We start from the raw sequence: 17,011 nt of genomic DNA, 5'->3' as shown, positions 1-17,011 counted from the left end.
TGTGTGTGTGTGTGTGTGTGTGTGTGTGTGTGTGTGTGTGTTTTTACTCTGATAGCATATGAGTCTGTGTTCCATTATCAAACATGTTTTAACAGGCTATATGTGATTATCTGTTTATCTTTGGAATTCAGTCTTGCTGGTATAAGTGTATCCACTGTATATTTTCCTTTTGCTATTCGTATGTGTGTTTGACCTATTTCTGTGGAATTGTGTCCATAGAGAGCTCTGCCTCTGAGATTGTTGATAATTGCTTAAGATTTTTTTATTGGTGTTTAGAATTTGAATCCAAAAGAGTGATTTGATTTTGACTGTGTGTGTGTGGTCAGTAATTCACTTCTTAGAATCTCTTTTCCAGATCTGCAGTATGATTTGAGGTCAGATTCCTGGAAAATTATGAACATATTTTTATTTTGATTAAGCACTTGTTTTCTAGTTTAAAATAAAAACTATTCAGGTCAGCGTCTTTTGAAGCCACATACAAATTACACTGATTCCTTGTGACAGTTGCGATTAATTAGTAACTTGGGATTTTCTTGACTGAGTAAACATTTGGTACTACAAGTATGTTTTAGTAAAGCTCATGCTGTTGATAAGAGAAACACACAGATGAGGAAAGTTGAGATGACATGAGAATGGAATGTGTCAAGTGTGGAGCGATGAAGGGTTTGGCAGAAAGAGAAAACCACAGGGAGAGTGTGAATATGTGTTTGATTAAGTGTAATTTAATTCCTTTAATTTACGGCAATAAATTGTGTAACTGAAAAGAGATGTAAAGAGTGCATAAATGAAAAGAAATAAGACTTTTCCCTGTGAAAGCATTAAAAGAGTCTAGTTTCATTATTGTTTGGCTGTTAAACATTCATCCTGACTGTGGATATTGACTAAAGGATATTGAAAGTGAGATTTGGTCTGGGTAGACAGGGAATACATAGTTCAGACAATCAAATGTTGGCTTGATGTTTTACATTACAACATGTTTACATAGAATCTCCCAGACCATTGGGTGATTAGTAAGAAATGTGATTGTCTCATATTGTGTCATTGAGATAAGTCATGTCATGATCTAGTAGTTTGCCAACCATATATTGATATAATTTAAAAGTGACAGTAATGTAATATTAGAAAAACAATCTGTTTCAAATAAATGCTGTTTTTCTGAACTTTCTATTTATCAAAAAATCATACACAAATGCCTAACAAAAATAGTAAGCACTGTTTTCAACATTAAGAAGAGGAAATGTTTCTTGAGTATTAAATCAGCACATTAAAATGATTTCTGAAGGGTCACGTGACGCTGAAGACTGAAATAATGGCTGCTGAATATGTAGCTTTGCCATCACAGGAATACATTACATTTTAAAATATATTTAAATTGAAATTTGTTAGCATAAGAGACATCTGTCAAAACATTAAAAAAACTGTTACCGACCAAAAAACTTTTGAATGGTAGTTTACAGTATGTTGCAGTATCATTTATGTAGGTACAACAAATGGACTACAACCGTGAGGTGAATTATGATGTCATGGGTACAAGTTGTACCTAGCACTGTGACAGCTCATAGAGTAGTTATGCACTATCAATAATCTGAGTCATTGTCATAGTGTCCTTTATGAAAAGTGGCAAATTAGCCCAGTGAAAGAGAATGACCTAATAGCGAAGGAAATTGGTGAGGGAAGAGGAAGCAATGACGCAAAAGAATGAGCGTGCTTCCTGCACAGCATTCCTCAGTTTCCTCTATCCATAGAAAGCAAAGGAAACGGGAAGAATAAAATAAGGAAAGCTTGATATAGAGATGGAGAGATGGAGGAGGGTACGAAATGCAGAGATGCCATTTTAAAGATAATCTAGTGAGCGAAATCAGGTGAAAGTATAAAGTGGGAGACTGCTGGAGTGTTAGAGACAGTCCTCTGATCCTGGCCAGATCTTCACACAGCTCTCATTTCCTTTTCCTCCCATTATTTTGACATCATCTTCCTGGCCCAAGGAATGCGTGCACAGATGAGGGCGTGTGTATGTGGAAGTATGTGTGTACGTGTGTGAGTTGGGGTCTGCAATGACGTCGCAGCATCCCCTGCAAACCCCCAGGCCAGCGGGAAGCCCACTTCCACATGTTCCCAGCCAAAACAGACTGCAGACTGCTCACGCTTCTGTGTTTGATCACGTCATTCTGGGTATCACCATGACAGACCATGACTGTGATTACCTGTTGGTATTTTATCACATCTTACTAGGCCTACATCAGGCTGGAATAGGCCATCTGTGTTAGTTGTGTCTTCGTGGCCAAATCATCAAATATGACTTATATGTGATGCATTCAGGAAGAAGTAGAGTACAAGCTTCCTCTTTTGAGGAATGTCCATTACAGTAGAAAGGGAATGACTCATACTGTCTTTAGTGTGAGAGAGTATGTGCTTATTGAATTCCACTCCTATGGAGTCACTGGGGGCAAAAAGCCTTTCCCATATGTCAAATCCCTCTGATCTGAGCCCCATGGCTCTGTCTGTTACTATAGATAACTCAATTCAAGTAGAATTTGCCCTACTTCTACCCTCTAGCTTCGCACCCAAACACTTAAGTCAATGTCCAGCGCTGCAGTCCAGTAACTTAAAACATCACAATAACATAGCAATCAAATCATTTGAGTACAACTATTGTTGTGGTAAAGTGAATGATACAGAAAGAGCTTTTGGTTTAGTTAGGAGAGATAAAATACGAACCTTAACCAGATGAGTTTCTGCATAGTCTGTAGGATCCAGACCAAACTGGATTAGAGTTGTTATCACCCACTTAGAAGAAGATTTTAGCTGGAATTCGCACATTCCATGAGAACAATGGCAAGGTGTGAGATGTCTGATTAGACGCTTGTATGCTGAGGAATCTCACTGGTATTCTTCAGCCATCCTCCTTCAACAAAACTTGAATGAAATAAGCTGCCTCAGTTTACACTTTGAATTAACCATTAGCACTGTAGCGTACCAGCCTCATTACATTAGCATTGCACTAGCTAGTCCGGGAAGCAAATTTGAAATAGAAAGTCACTTTATTTGCTAACTTTTCACTTAAGAACAAGGACAGATAATTTTATGAAGGGAGACATTTTATTAAACACATAGTGTTTTTCCTAAAATATTTTAAAATAACAGAAGGTCAGCATATGTTGACACATGGGTCCAAAATTCACTAATGTAGGTAAAATTGACTTTTTTAAATAAAGAGCAGTTATACACTGTTTCTCTGGATGGCTACAAGATACTGCAACACAATGTATGGTGTAAATTAGATTGTGTTAAAAAATTATACTGTCCAAAACTCTATGTTGCAACTTATATGTGGAATATTCATCACAGTAAGCCACTAAACCATAAATAATAATGAAATCATGTATTGTCGTCTTGTTTTTGTGACAGGTTTGTCAAAGCAATGCCAATAAAATTCAAACAAAAAAAAGTTAAACAATTTTGGTTGGAAGTATTTATGGCTGGTATTTAGGCCCATGGACTGAGAGTGGTATAGAAGAGATATAAAGAGTGAGCTTGGTAGAGTGAGAGGGTGAAGAAGCAGAGAGATAAGATACAGAAGAACATATTGTGAAGGTCCTCATTTCACCCTTGTAAATTTTGTGTGTCATATGGATCCCGCCGTCTTGGACAAGAGACGGAAAGGGGAGATGGAGCTCTGTGTAGCATCATGTACAGAAATGCCTTTGATAACTTGAGTAATCTTCCCTCCCTTCACACACACACACACACAGACACAGACATACATATTTTAACTATGGCTTGACACTTTCTGTCATTTTGAACAGGGAAAGAAAAAGTTGGGTAAAAGAATGTTGGCGTTTGAGTAAGTGGGTGGAGGGAGTGTGTAAAGAGGAGTGGAGGGGGAAGGAAGAGGGAAACTCATTCAGTAGAGAGGGGCAGAGAACAGCTGAAAAGCTGAAGAGGAGGAGTAGTGGGGGGATTGGGGGGGCATGGGTGGGGTGTTCCCACATAGGACATGTGTCAGTGTCTGTTGAAATGTGTGTTACCCACCCGTTCCCCTCATTCTCACCCAGAAACTCAGAAGAGGACACGCCTGGCTTCATCACGAGCTCACAGGACAGAGAAAGAGAGGGAAACAAGAGTGTAGCCTTAAAGCCGATCAGCTGATCGTAATCTGAGAGGAAGCAGGACTTTATAAGAAGGGAGTTCAAAAAGCATCTTTGTCAGCGAAGGTTAAACAGCAATTATTTTTCTTTTTTTTCCCTGAAAAGTAATAGCAAACGTTTCTGAAATGCTTGGGACAATAACTCTAACAGGTAAGATGCATCTAAAATCTATGACTTGTTAAAGTTGAGACGTATCATGGTTATTATTAGGGGACAGTGGAGGGCAGTAATAATTAAGATGGTTTGTGTAGGAAATTCTTGACATCTTTATTATTATTATTGGGTTAAATTACAAATGTGTTATACAGTAATCAGTTAAAATTGTGGACAAATTCTAATATTGTCTGCCTGATCTGTAGCTTGTGGCATCATTGTATAGAGGACAATGTTGTTAAATACTGTTTAATATGTTTTTATGAGAAAATATTTAATTGATTTTTCATTTGAGCAATTAATTATTTTCACTTGCATATCTCCAGGTTATTTTGTGTAGGCTATGTGTTTAATTATTTTGCATTTCATTAAAGCCTTAGAACATATGAAACACCAAGGATTCCTTAAAAGTATCAGTGTTTTGTTTTTTTACAAATACATACAAGAAATAGTTCTGTATATACTAACAGTGATGCTTAGAGTAGTGAAGTCATATCTCTAGTCTGTTAATGTGAAGCATTAACCTTTAAGTATGGGAGACCAACCTGAACCTTAGAAGGATTTATCTGTTCTACATCTCATGTAGTATGAGAAAACAGTACAGTTGGTGGGTTTATACATGTACTATATAGAATTCTTGGAAATGTTGCGATCTGATGGGCTTCAGTGGTCTCAGATGTCCTTCTTTTTAGGAATTTTAATGAGTTTTTAAGCCCCTCAGATCTTAGTCAGGGTTCTCGAGAGGTGGTGTGGGTGTATGGAATTGATTACCTGCTGCACATGACTTCAGAGAGTGTTTTGATTAGCTGGGAATGTTTATTAGGATTTTGTGTGGATGTTTTTATCTTTGTTTATGTCCGTTTAATCCGTTTTTTCCTAAATTGACCATTTCATTTTATTTTAATTGGCTTAAATTTCATATATGCATTGCATTGCAGGCTTATTAATTTTCTGTTTACTTAATGTAGTTATTCAACACTACCCACTTCCAAAAGTGGAAAGAAAAAATCTTGATTGTTTCATGATTCACATTTATGTCAAAGGGAATCACTAAAGTGTAGTTATTTAGTGTGGGAGGTTTGGTAGTTGGCCTGGTAGGGGTCCGACAGTCAGTCTACTGCTGATTCTTCCTGTAACTTCCCTAAACTCACAGACTCCACTAATGAACAGCCTGTATTTGCATGTAACAGCAAGGGGTAGGGGGTTGTTGACCATTACCACAGACCCATCTCAACAAACATACACCCCTCCCCTGTCTTTCTAGACTATCACACCACTGCGATTTCAGATGGCATTTGCACCCACCCATTCCAAAATGCTCACCCACAGTTCCACACTTTAACAGCTACAACAGACATGCTATCAAATTCCTTGGCTCGAGTTTCCCCAGTCTAAGCCACCATTGAGACAAAGGCAAATGTAGGGCGACTGGTAGATTCACCAAGTCTTTGACCCATTTTGTCTTTCGTACTCCTGTAAAAATGCATTTGCACATATACAGCGCCTCCCTGTCTCCAACTGTGTGAGGCAACAGCAGTGTGTCTTTTTGCATAAAAATGTGTGTCCTTCATTGTTAAAACATTACTACAGTGTAAGAAGAAACCTCCTGGAATGTACCCAAAGGAGATGTTTTTAAAATAATGGAAAGATGAATTAAGAGCATATAATCTGTAGCTGCACATCTGTCAAGAGAAAAAAGACTGCATGTTTAAGGCGGGTTTTTAGTTTAATTATATTTGTGGGCCTCTTTCTAAATGTTTGCCTAATTACCGTACTACTCTGACATTTTGATCCCAACTTTACTTTTTTTTAACACTTCTGCACAACCGGGAATGTTTAAACTATAAGATTTTCTAATTGTTTTGCTAATCAGTCTTCCATATCACCAAGACTGAGAAAGTTCTATCTGTCATTCTATATGGCTTCCCATAATGCCCTTTTCCCATTTTACAATAAGGATTTTCATCATGGTAGTTTAAGTTCCAGGATGGACAATAGTGTGGGCCCCCCACCCCTTTTAGCACAAGCAGGAAAAAAACCAGGGGCCCATTGTGAAACAAAGAGGACAACACAATACAGTCTTCCTAAGCTGAAGTTTAGAATTTGGTTTGGTCTGTGGGGGGGATGGGGATGCCATTGCGTCCCTGTTGAATTGTGGGATTAGGTTTGTCCTTCACTAAATTTAAAGCATACATTGAAAACACAGAGCTTCTTTTTTTTTTTTGGGGGGTTGTTTGTTGTATTGTTGGGGGATGGGGATGCCATTGCATCCCTTTACCACATTGAACTGTGAGATTTAGTTTGTGCTTCACTAATTTTAAAGCATTGAAAACACAGAGCCTCTTTTTTGTTTTAAACCAACAGATAATGGACTGATAAATGTAAGCGAGTGACCACAACAGCATAAAGAGCATCAGTATTTTATTTTAATGACTGTCTGTTGTCCTAAGAGTTTGATATGATGGCAGGCAGTAAATATAAATATAAGCCATCCCTGTTGTTTCGCTGTAAGATTTTCAAGTTTAGGGTAATCAGTCCAAGACTTTACCAGTCACATAAAAAAGAAACCATTCTAGAACAATTTATTAATCATTTTGATCTCTGGCTTAAGTTGTTTTGGTAGATAAATGGTTTGCTGCCCCTTTATCTCGGCCTGTGTCATACAAGTGTGTAGGAAGCCAAGTAATGTGATATCCATGTATTAAAAATGCTTGGAATTTGTTTTTAAAGTCACTGGGTGGGTTTCAGACCCTAGAGCAAGAGCAAGCAGAGCCAGATGTGAACAGTCCCTTGCTAGGTTGGATGTCAAAGGAAAACTGGGCCTCTAGGAGGCTCACACTACATGCAAACTCGACTCCCTCTTCCTAGCCCCACACACTCAAAACCAACCCACTCTTGTCAAACCACAGATAGGCAAGGGAGGAATTCAAGGCATTATGAGTGTTTGTTCTCGTGTTTATCCCACCTGTTGCAATTTTATTTGTTACGTTTTGTCTTTGGAAGCTTAAGAACTGGGCAAATATACAGGCTTAATGAAGATTAATAAAGTGATATAAATTAATTAATTAAACAAATACATTTATGCATTTATCAGACACTTTTATCCAAAGCGACTTACAGTGCATTCAGGCTATACATTTTTTACCAATATGTGTGTTCCCTGGGAATTGAACCCACAATCTTTTGCGCTGCTAATGCAATGCTCTACCACTGAGCCACAGGAACATTATGATATCATTATGTGTTTGCTGTGCTTTATTAAATGAGGCCAATTTCATAGTCCAAAAGTTTGGCAACATAGCCTGCATAACTGTGAAGCTTACAACACTGGTTGCTTATTTCCCCTGGTTGCTTTGATGTTAAATGTTGTCATCATTCCCCAGCTTATAATTTTTTTGTTGGTGCTCTCAAGAAAGAGACCAGAAAATGTATTGCCATCATATGCCTGATTAAATCTGAACAGGGGGTGAAAATGTTTTTGCAGGTTTTCTAGCAATGTGGCTCTGATTTCCTTCAATTGCCACAGCCCTCCATCTTGAATTAATTATATCACTAGATCATGTACTTTGCTTTTATAACTCTTAACTTGTTTTTCTACACTTAGTCCTGTTGAGAACTGGCTATCGATAAGAGACAAATTAGTTTTATAAGACTTTATGAGTGTTATGCTATTTAATGAATGATGATTATTTGATTTATGCTATTTCATAAGTGTGAACTTGGGTAACTTGAAATACTGCAACTGAAATAAATACACTAAAAACTTTACTAAAACTTTGCATATTTTTCATTACAGTTGGCCAGACGGAAACCATCACCCAAAAAGAAGACAGCCCTGAAACAACTGAGGTGCATCAAGAAGAGGTTGCCCCTCAGGTTAATGGAGAGAAAGGAGACGATTCTGCAAATGCAGATGAAATTACAACCACAGAAGAGAAGGCAGTACAGGAAAAACAAGAGGAGGCCAATGAGGTGGGCTTCAAGAAGATCTTCCGTTTCGTTGGATTCAAGTTCACACTGAAGAAAGACAAGAATGAGAAAACTGAGCCTGTGCAACTGCTGACAGTGAAGGAAGCAGAGAGTGGTGCAGATGCAACTTCTGAGGAAAAGAAAGAGGAACCTGCAATAGAGGAAGATAAATCGGTGGAAGACAAATCACCAGAAACTACAGAAAAAGAGCAAGAGGCCACGACTGAAGAAGAGACTGATAAGGCAGAAGAACCAGCAGACCAAACTGTAGTTGATGCCCCATCAGAGACTGAAAAGGTCGGTGAGGAGGTGACTGAAAAATCTGCTGAAGAAATAGGGACAGAAAAAGAACCAGAGAAAGAACCAGAGCCAGAAGCGCCAACTGAATCGCCCACAAGTCCAGAGACACAGAGTCCCTTTAAGAGATTTTTCACTCAGGGAATCTTTTCTAACCTGCGGAAGAAGGCAAGCTTCAAAAAGCCCAAAGATGAGGAACAAGGCAAGGAAAAGTCTGCAGAGGAGGACATTAAGGAAACTGAGGAGACAGCAGAGGGTGTTGTTGAGGGTACAGAGGAACCTAAAGGGGATGCAGAGAAAGAACCAGCTGACGGTGAGCAGATAGAGAAACCTTCAGAAAAGGTTGAAACTAAAGCTGAAATGACAACTGAAACAACTTCCACTGAAACAGAAGAGCCACAAGAACTTAAAGTAGAAGCTGAGGCTACAAGTGAAGCTGAAACTCTGACTCAAACTGAGACTCCTGAAGCTCCAGCTGCTGAAACTGCTGTTGAAGCTCAACCCTCCGATGATTCAAAACAAACAAGTGACAAGCCAGATGTTTCAGAAGCAGCGACAACTGAAGCTGAAATCCTGTCATCTCAGGAGAAATCCAACTTAAGCCCACTTAAGAAGCTGTTTACAGGAGCAGGGCTAAAAAAGCTGTCATCCAAAAAGCAGAAGAGTAAAAAAGAAGCAGAGTCAAAGCAAACAGAATCAAGTGAACCAGTTGCTGAAAACATCCAATCATCCACTGAGTCAGCTGAGCCCCAGAAACCTGACAGCGGAGCATCTTCTCCAGAAGAATCTGGTGAGCATCTTGTAGGGGAGGTACCTCAAGCTGAGGTGGCTCAAGCCGAGGTGGCTCAAGCTGAGGTGGCTCAAGCCGAGGCTGCTCAAGCTGCAGAGACTGAGGGTGAACCAGTCACTTCTGACAGTGAGAAGAAGAAAGATGGAATTTTACCTTGGTCCTCTTTCAAAAAACTAGTCACTCCAAAAAAACGTGTCAAGAGGCCCTCTGAGAGCGAAGATGAAGCACCTGGAGACAAACCAAAATCTTCTACCCTATCTTCAAATGAGAGTGCTGTCTTTGATGAGAAAACTGATGAGACTAAACCTTCTGAAGAGGTACCATCTGAGTCTAAAGAAGAGTCACAGGCAGAATCAAAGGCTGAGCCAAAAGTCGAAAAGCCTGAACCAGCTGCAGAAGAACCAAAAAGAAAAATGGATACATCTGTGTCCTGGGAAGCCCTTATTTGTGTGGGCTCAGCTAAAAAAAGGGCCAGAAAGACTTCTTATTCTGATGATGAAGAACCTAAGATTGAGGAAGAAGTGCAGCAGTCAGGAGAAGAGCAGATAAAAACCGCTGAGTCCCCTCTTGTAAGCTCTGGTGAAGCTGATCATGAGAATTTGGCTTCTTCACCTGAACCAGAAGAAGAACTTGTGTCTACCTGGGAATCTTTCAAGAGGCTGGTAACCCACAGAAAGAAACCTAAAGCAGAAGACAAGTCTGATGAAGCCTCAGGCCCAGAGCATACAACCTCTGACAGTGAAGCCCCCAAAGAAGAATCCTCTTTCTCTTTGAGGAAATTGATTCCACGCAGGAAGAAGAAGTCTGATGGTAAACAAGAGCAGATTTCTTCTGACATTGGCTCTGCAGAGGATGATTCTGACACTCCAGCTGTGGTACCTCTTTCAGAATATGACAATGAACCAGCTGCAGAAGTTGCGGTTAAGGGAGAGGAAGTGAAGCAAGAATCTGCACCAGTCACCCAGGCAAAAACCTCAGCTGAGGATAGATCACCATCTTGGATCTCAACCACTGTGGAAAATGTTGAGGATGAGACAGAGGGAAAGCAGTTGAGTGACATACCCGAAGAAGGAGACACAGCTGCCACACCCAAATCGACTGATAACACTATTGCAGAGGACATTGTTGAGCTTACTTCAGAAGCAGTTACGGCCCTTGAACAAGTAGAGGAGACTGAAATGGTTTCTGCTGTATCACGTGTTACAGCATCACCAGTTACATCAGGTGAGACAACTCCTGTCCCAGGTGATGGTGTAGAGAAGACGACTGATATAGTACTACAAGAAGCTGTGGAAACTATCAGTGTTACCATAAGTGCCATGGCTGTCACCATGACTAAGGAACAGGAAGAAATAGTTGCAGTCACCACTGATGCTCTTTTGGTCGAGTCAGCTATCAAGGAAGAGAAAACCATCTTGGTTGCACATGAGAAAACAGAGGCAACTAGTGTTTGCACTGGCCTTGACACCAGTGAAATAAAGGTGGTGGAGGAAGAAAACCTCACTCAGAAGCCTTCAGTGGAGTCGGTAACAGTTGTTAGCCAGGTTCTTGTCACAGAGTTGGCTGTTGAAGACAATACACAGGAGCCTGAACAGGCCAGTATGACTGAGGATGAGGTTCATGAGGCTCAGATGAGTGGAGGTCAGACAGAGCTCAAAGAAAATGCGGTTGAGGAGAAAGCACAGTTTGAAGAGATAAAGGAGACGCCTGAAGCTGAGACTGTGACTGATCTCCAAGAAGTAGCAGCAGTCAAAGTAGCGCTCATCAATGCTGTACAACAGGAACCAGAGTTTCTTGAAGAGCCGGTGGTGGCAGAAAAATCCCCTCAGGTTGAGGCTGCAGGTCCTGTGGAACCAACTGTTGAAGATTCAGTCTGTGCCCAAACTGTAGAAGTCACTGAAGTTGTTGTTGCCGAAGTTGAGAAAGTGCAAGAACTGGAGGATGTTAAAGAAGCTAAAGCCACAGTTGAGGTAGCATCTGTGGAGGGAGTTGCCATGGCTGTAACAGAGGAGGTCATGGCAACCCTTCCAGAGGTGCCTGCTTCTCAAACTGCTGGGTCTACAGAAGATCTAATTCCAGTTGTAGCCGCCACTGAAGAATTTGCAGTCATCAAAGAGACTGTTTGTGTTACAAGCTCAACATCTGAGATGACAGAATCCCATTCAGCAGATCTAGCTTGTGAAATTGTTATGGAAAAGGTTCCTCTTGTTCTTCCCGCAGATGACCACAAAATCCAGGTTAAAGTGAATGATGCTGAGGTTGGCTCTGCTCAAGAAGTTGTTGAGAGAAGCTTAGAAGTAACCTCAACGAAAGTTAGTGTTGTGGTTGAAGAAGTTATTGAGAATGTGAAAGAAGAAACTGAAGTGATCCAGGCAACCCAAGTGACAGAAGCAGAAATCATTGAGAAACAGAGCAGTGTTATTGTGCAAGAGGTCATTCAAAATGTTGTAGAGCACCTTGCTGAGGCACATGCAGAACAAAAAGTGTCTACTGAGAAGGTAGAAAGCTGTACCACATCAGTCGATGTCAAATTTGAAGAGGCCCCAGTGGTTTTTGGAATGATTGAGGAAAAAACTTCAACAGAAGTCGTTTCGGAGGAAAAAGCTTCACTAGAAACAAGCCCAGAGAAGCCAAAAGCATCTGACGATATCTGCAAAGATGATAATGAACAAACTCGCATTGTTACTGAGAAACCAATGAAAACAGTCAACGACACCATCCTGATTACAGAAACAGTCACGGTTTCTATCACAGATGAAATCCAACCTCAAAATGAGGAGGTTGCCACAGTCTCTGTGGAAGATGTGCATCATAAAACAGAGGTAACAAAAAGTGAAGTCGAACTTGAGCAAGCAGAAGAGAAAAAGCTTAGTGGGACCACAGAAAGTGAAGAAGGAAAAAGACAAGTTGAATCACATCCCAAGGAAGTGCCAACAGAAATCCAGCAAGAGACACAAGCTTCAGAGGTTTCAGAAGCCATACCAGAAGAAAAGATGACCGAAACATCTGTTATGGGTGAAAGTCAAGACCAGATTGTGGCTGATCAGTGTCAAATGGCACAGGAGGTACAGATTGAGACTGCACAGGAATTTAACGTTGGTGTCATAAATGTCATAAATGCAGATGATGTACCTGTTCAAGACACTGAAACAAACATGAAAGAAGAAAGTTCAGAGGACCAGGAATCAGTAGAAGACAAGCCTCAAAAAGACTTGGAAGAACCTCAAATGGAGGTTTCAACACAGGACACAACAAACCAGGGAGAGTCAAGAGATCCAGACTGTCAAAAGACAGATGCTGAAAATGTACCTGCCAAACTGGAGACTGCTACTGAGAAGACAGCAAATGCCGTTGCAGTGGAGGAGGTGATGGAGGAGGTTGGGAATGAGATCGAGCCAGTCTCCTCAGAGGTTGTCACAGTGTCATGAGCAGGTTAGTCTTTATTAATTTAATGAAACAGATCGTTTTATTTTTATTTTTATAAATGTAAAGCAAAACAGTTATATAAAAAAATATTACAATGTTTCCAAAAGTAGTTTTGTCCATTAAAGAAAGTTCCACATTCCTTATCACAGTTTTTACACAGTTTTCTCAATGGATCTTAGTTTTATTAGGGGTAGATTTCCATTTGGAGAGATGAAAAAGCTTTTGTTCCATGTACTAGTAACCAAGGGACCTTCGATATCAAAGCAGGAATGCCGCTGCCTGACCCTTCACTTTGTATGCTGGGTCTTAAAGGGAAGCCGTGTGAAGAGAGATGAACTTGTGGTGAAAGACCGAGTATAATTCCCCAGCCCCTCCTCTCTTCCACTCATCAAAGCCTTCCATATGTAGTTAAACCAATTCATCTGATAAGATACACTGTATGATCAAATACAACCCTTAGAAGTGTCATATCAGCATATGAGCATAGAGAATAAAACTGCAAGATTAATTTTTTCAATAGCCTTGGAGATTTAAATAGTCTTATACAGTACTTAATTTAGTACTTCATGCCAGTTTCCCAAGAAATTCGTATTATAGAATACTGGCTTATAACATTTGAAGGGTAATACTACATTACAGTAATTAGATTTACATGTGCAGTTATAATTGAGCTACAGCAAGTTTTTGTGTAGTCAAACTACAGTTTTCATCTGTCCTTTAAATATTTGATTAAAATACATAAACATATACTTGAAGGGTTAAATGCATGTTGCACACTACCTGTCTTTCGGAGGATGTGCACAGTGCTGAGGCCAGTTGTAGTTAGATTAATATTTTTACATGCTTAACGAAGCCAAGCTACACTTGTAGCTAGTTAGTATGACTGTGTTTACATGATATTTTAAAAAGATGAATTATTGTATTAGTATGACTTGTCAAAGGCATGTAAACATTATCCTCATGACACATATTATGTTTAAAAATGGTTATTCGCATTTGTAGTAAAAAATAAATAAATAAAGTACTCTAATGTAAAGTGTGACCAAAAGAAGGAAGGGGATGAGAGAAGAGACCTGGGTGTGTCTGATAAATGTTTGATGAGTGCTAATGCAGGACTGCAGTAGAGCAGAGGCTGGTGAAATATAGCATCACAGCATGATCGTTGGTGCACTGCTCACTCTCTCTCTCTCTGACTGCCCCCTTTGCCTTGGTTACTTGTGCTGAGTCATACAAACAGAGTGAGACAGTGCAGATTGAAAGAGCCATTCATATGAAATAATGGGTGACAAAGTAACATAATAGGATAGTAGCTTGTCATGCTAATTGATTAAAGAGCTGTGAGAAAAGAAAAGAGTGCATATTGCAGTTTTGAAATAGTATTTTAATTAGCATTAGCAGAATTAGCATCTTACATGAGTAAGCTTAAAACGTATTGCAAACAAAATGCTGATGTGCTAGAATTTTACTTTTTTTCTCACCATTTTCCTTTTTGTCTTGCAGTCTGCATGTAAAAAGCAGTTACATGTCTGGGGCACAGAGCTTTCCAGAAAGCAGGAAGTGAGTGGCAGCCATGGAGGACACTAAGAGACAGTGCTCTGTACCAACTCCCAGACCAAGAGATTTAAGGCCAATCTCCCTTCTCTTGTTCTCCTTTAATCCATCCATTCATCCCTCTTATCCTTTTTCCAAATTCCCCATAACTCAGCTGCCCCCTACTCCTAATTTCCTGTATTTTGCCAAACTGCATCAGATGCCATTTTCCCCACCTGTAACTTTTTGTGATGAACATTTTCTTTTTTTATTAGTTCCCAGCAGTCTGCCGAATGGAGAGTTTATGTATGTGTGGTTCTTGTATGAGCGTAGGTGTGTCTGTAGTGTTGCAATAGGAGGGTTATGTTTTGTATATTGTATTTATATCGAAGATATTCTCTCAACCCTTTCAAACATGTTCAAACCTTCTAAAACAACCATTGAAATCATGATGTCATGCTGGTGTAAAACTACAAAATACTTAGACATGTCATTTTAACAAACGTGGTACAGATACATCCTCTACAGCTATAGCAAATGAAAAATTGCATAATATGCTGTGGCTGTAATGTGAAAATTAGGTAAAATTCAGTGAACTCTGAAACACAATATCCAGCCATTATCATCTCCATTCTTACTGTAGATATACCACTTCTTCGTCCCTTACTGTGAAATGTTCTTTTTGTTATGTATATTTATCATGTACAATCACGATGAATGATTTCACCATTAATGTGTGACATTTGAGATTTTAAGAGTCTGATGTTCAATTTGATTTGCTTTTAGTGGTACCCTGTGAAATGATCACGATGATGACAGACGCCTGCTTGAGTAGGGAACGTTTAGAAAAGGACATTTCATTGTCCTCAACGTACATGTGCACTTCACTGTTTAACGGCCTTAGCGAATGCGTGTTTCAACACCAAAAATGCACCTGAGGTTAAAAGAAAATTGTGCGATAATTGTGCGAGGAGAATTGTATTAATGCCATGTATTGGTAAACTCTCCGACACAGGTTACACGTGGTTTTAATTCACAGATATGTGGGTATTCAGTAATATAGTGTAGAATATTTTTGCATTCCTAATCTCTGTATCAAGGACTGTTATTTCTTTGAAAGACGTGGTAGATGCCTTATTGTCAGCCTCTTTGAAATGAGTCTATATTATAGCATACATGCAGACAGGATGACAAGGAAAGCATTTAAAAAAAAATGTAAATGAGTGATAGTTGTGTATTTGGATGATGTTGGCAAACTGTAAAGGAAAATTTAGTACAAGTAATTTTTTTAATGAAAATGCATATGCCAAAATTCGAGCAGTCGAAATGTGTACTGGTTAACGTTCAGAAAGTATGCAAATGACAGAGACTGCACAGGGTGCATTATCTTGAAAAAAAAACAGCTTTGCTACTACTGTCACGCTTTGAATGAACAGCCCACTCACATTCTTTTCTTAGCTTTTTATAATACAGTCTACCGTGAAGCTCCTTTAACATTTGTACAAATTGTATACCTATGTACCTTTAGTCATATTGTAATATTAACAAATAACCAATGAAAGCATTAAGGAATGTTATATACCAGTAGCATGTGCCTCGCCTCTTTTTGTATTCTTCAAGCTGTTAATACTATGGATTCAAAATCATGTCTATATTTCATTCAAATAAAGCTAGTGTAAATCAAGCTTGCCTTCTCATTGCCCTTTATCCTGTTTGTGTGTATTGCTGTGTTGTGGGGATAGAGAAAATGCAAACTTAAGTATATATATATATATCTGAATTGGCATAAGATAAATGCTGGTAATATTTAAGCGTAGTTAAAGTTCATTATGTTTTTGCAAATTTTGGTGTAGTGGCACCACATTAAAAACCCAATGGTGCCATCTTGTGGCTCGCACAACCAGACTTACAGCACTGCAGTTTACATTAAGGATTTTCAAAAATAAGTAGCAGTGCTATTTTACATTCAAGGGTTTGGGGTTGATACATTTTTTTAAAGTTACTTATGGCTTCACCAAGGCTGCATTTATTTGATAAAAATAACAATAAAATAGTGAAATATTGCAATTTAATACAATATATTTAGTATTATCTACCTTGCTGAATTAAACAAAAAAAAAAACTTACCCCAAGCTTTTGAACAGTAGTGTATATACAGTGTTCAAACATAAGGAAATAATAACATTTCAAAAACATAAGGATTTATTATCATTATTCACAATGAAAACGCAAAGGAAGCATTTTTTCCAGAGACAACTGTTCATGTTCCTGAGGAGCGAGAGATCACAGTATGCTTACCTTGGCTTTGGGGTTTGTGGGTTTGAGGGGGCACCTTTACCCCTTCCTCCCTAAAACTGCCTCAAGATTAACAACTTGCATATGTACAAATAACAAAGAGTTGTAACGATACTACAGGAAATAAAAAGGCATGACATCGCCTGATGTATGATTACAAATAAGAAAAATTAACATTAGTTAAAAAAAAAAAAAACTTTGTAACAAAATGAAGCAAATGGTCATTCCTGGGCTCTAATTAACTATTCAGTAGTAACTTAACTCACAGTGCTCTTACAATACATTTCTACAAGGTCTTTACAAAGAGAAAGATGGAAGAAATATTTAGCACTGAATGTAAATCACCCTGGTTGTAAATGACAGAAGTTTCCTGATGTAGCACAAGTATACTGATGAAAGTAGC

General features: G+C 39.0%; 1 protein-coding gene across 2 annotated transcripts in view; it reads left to right on the top strand.

Moving 5' to 3' along the window:
• akap12b (A kinase (PRKA) anchor protein 12b) overlaps positions 1 to 15,991 on the top strand; it is a 41,566-nt gene extending 25,575 nt beyond the window's left edge. The window contains exons 1-3 of one of the 2 annotated variants that reach the window (XM_016238671.1): positions 4,065 to 4,298; positions 8,098 to 12,789; positions 14,284 to 15,991. In XM_016238671.1, coding sequence (XP_016094157.1) covers positions 4,274 to 4,298; positions 8,098 to 12,785 — 4,713 coding nt within the window. In that variant the 5' untranslated portion in view covers positions 4,065 to 4,273 and the 3' untranslated portion in view covers positions 12,786 to 12,789; positions 14,284 to 15,991. Of the gene's footprint in view, positions 1 to 4,064; positions 4,299 to 8,097; positions 12,790 to 14,283 lie in introns of those variants that run through there. The other variant, XM_016238670.1, reaches the window with a different exon arrangement.
• Positions 15,992 to 17,011: the final 1,020 nt, after the last annotated feature.

Source organism: Sinocyclocheilus grahami, unplaced genomic scaffold (assembly GCF_001515645.1).
Source record: "Sinocyclocheilus grahami isolate Dianchi unplaced genomic scaffold, SAMN03320097.WGS_v1.1 scaffold544.1, whole genome shotgun sequence".
Lineage (NCBI taxonomy): Eukaryota > Metazoa > Chordata > Actinopteri > Cypriniformes > Cyprinidae > Sinocyclocheilus > Sinocyclocheilus grahami.
The sequence above is the reverse complement of the archived record's forward strand: the minus strand, read 5'-3'. Positions and strand labels throughout refer to the sequence as shown.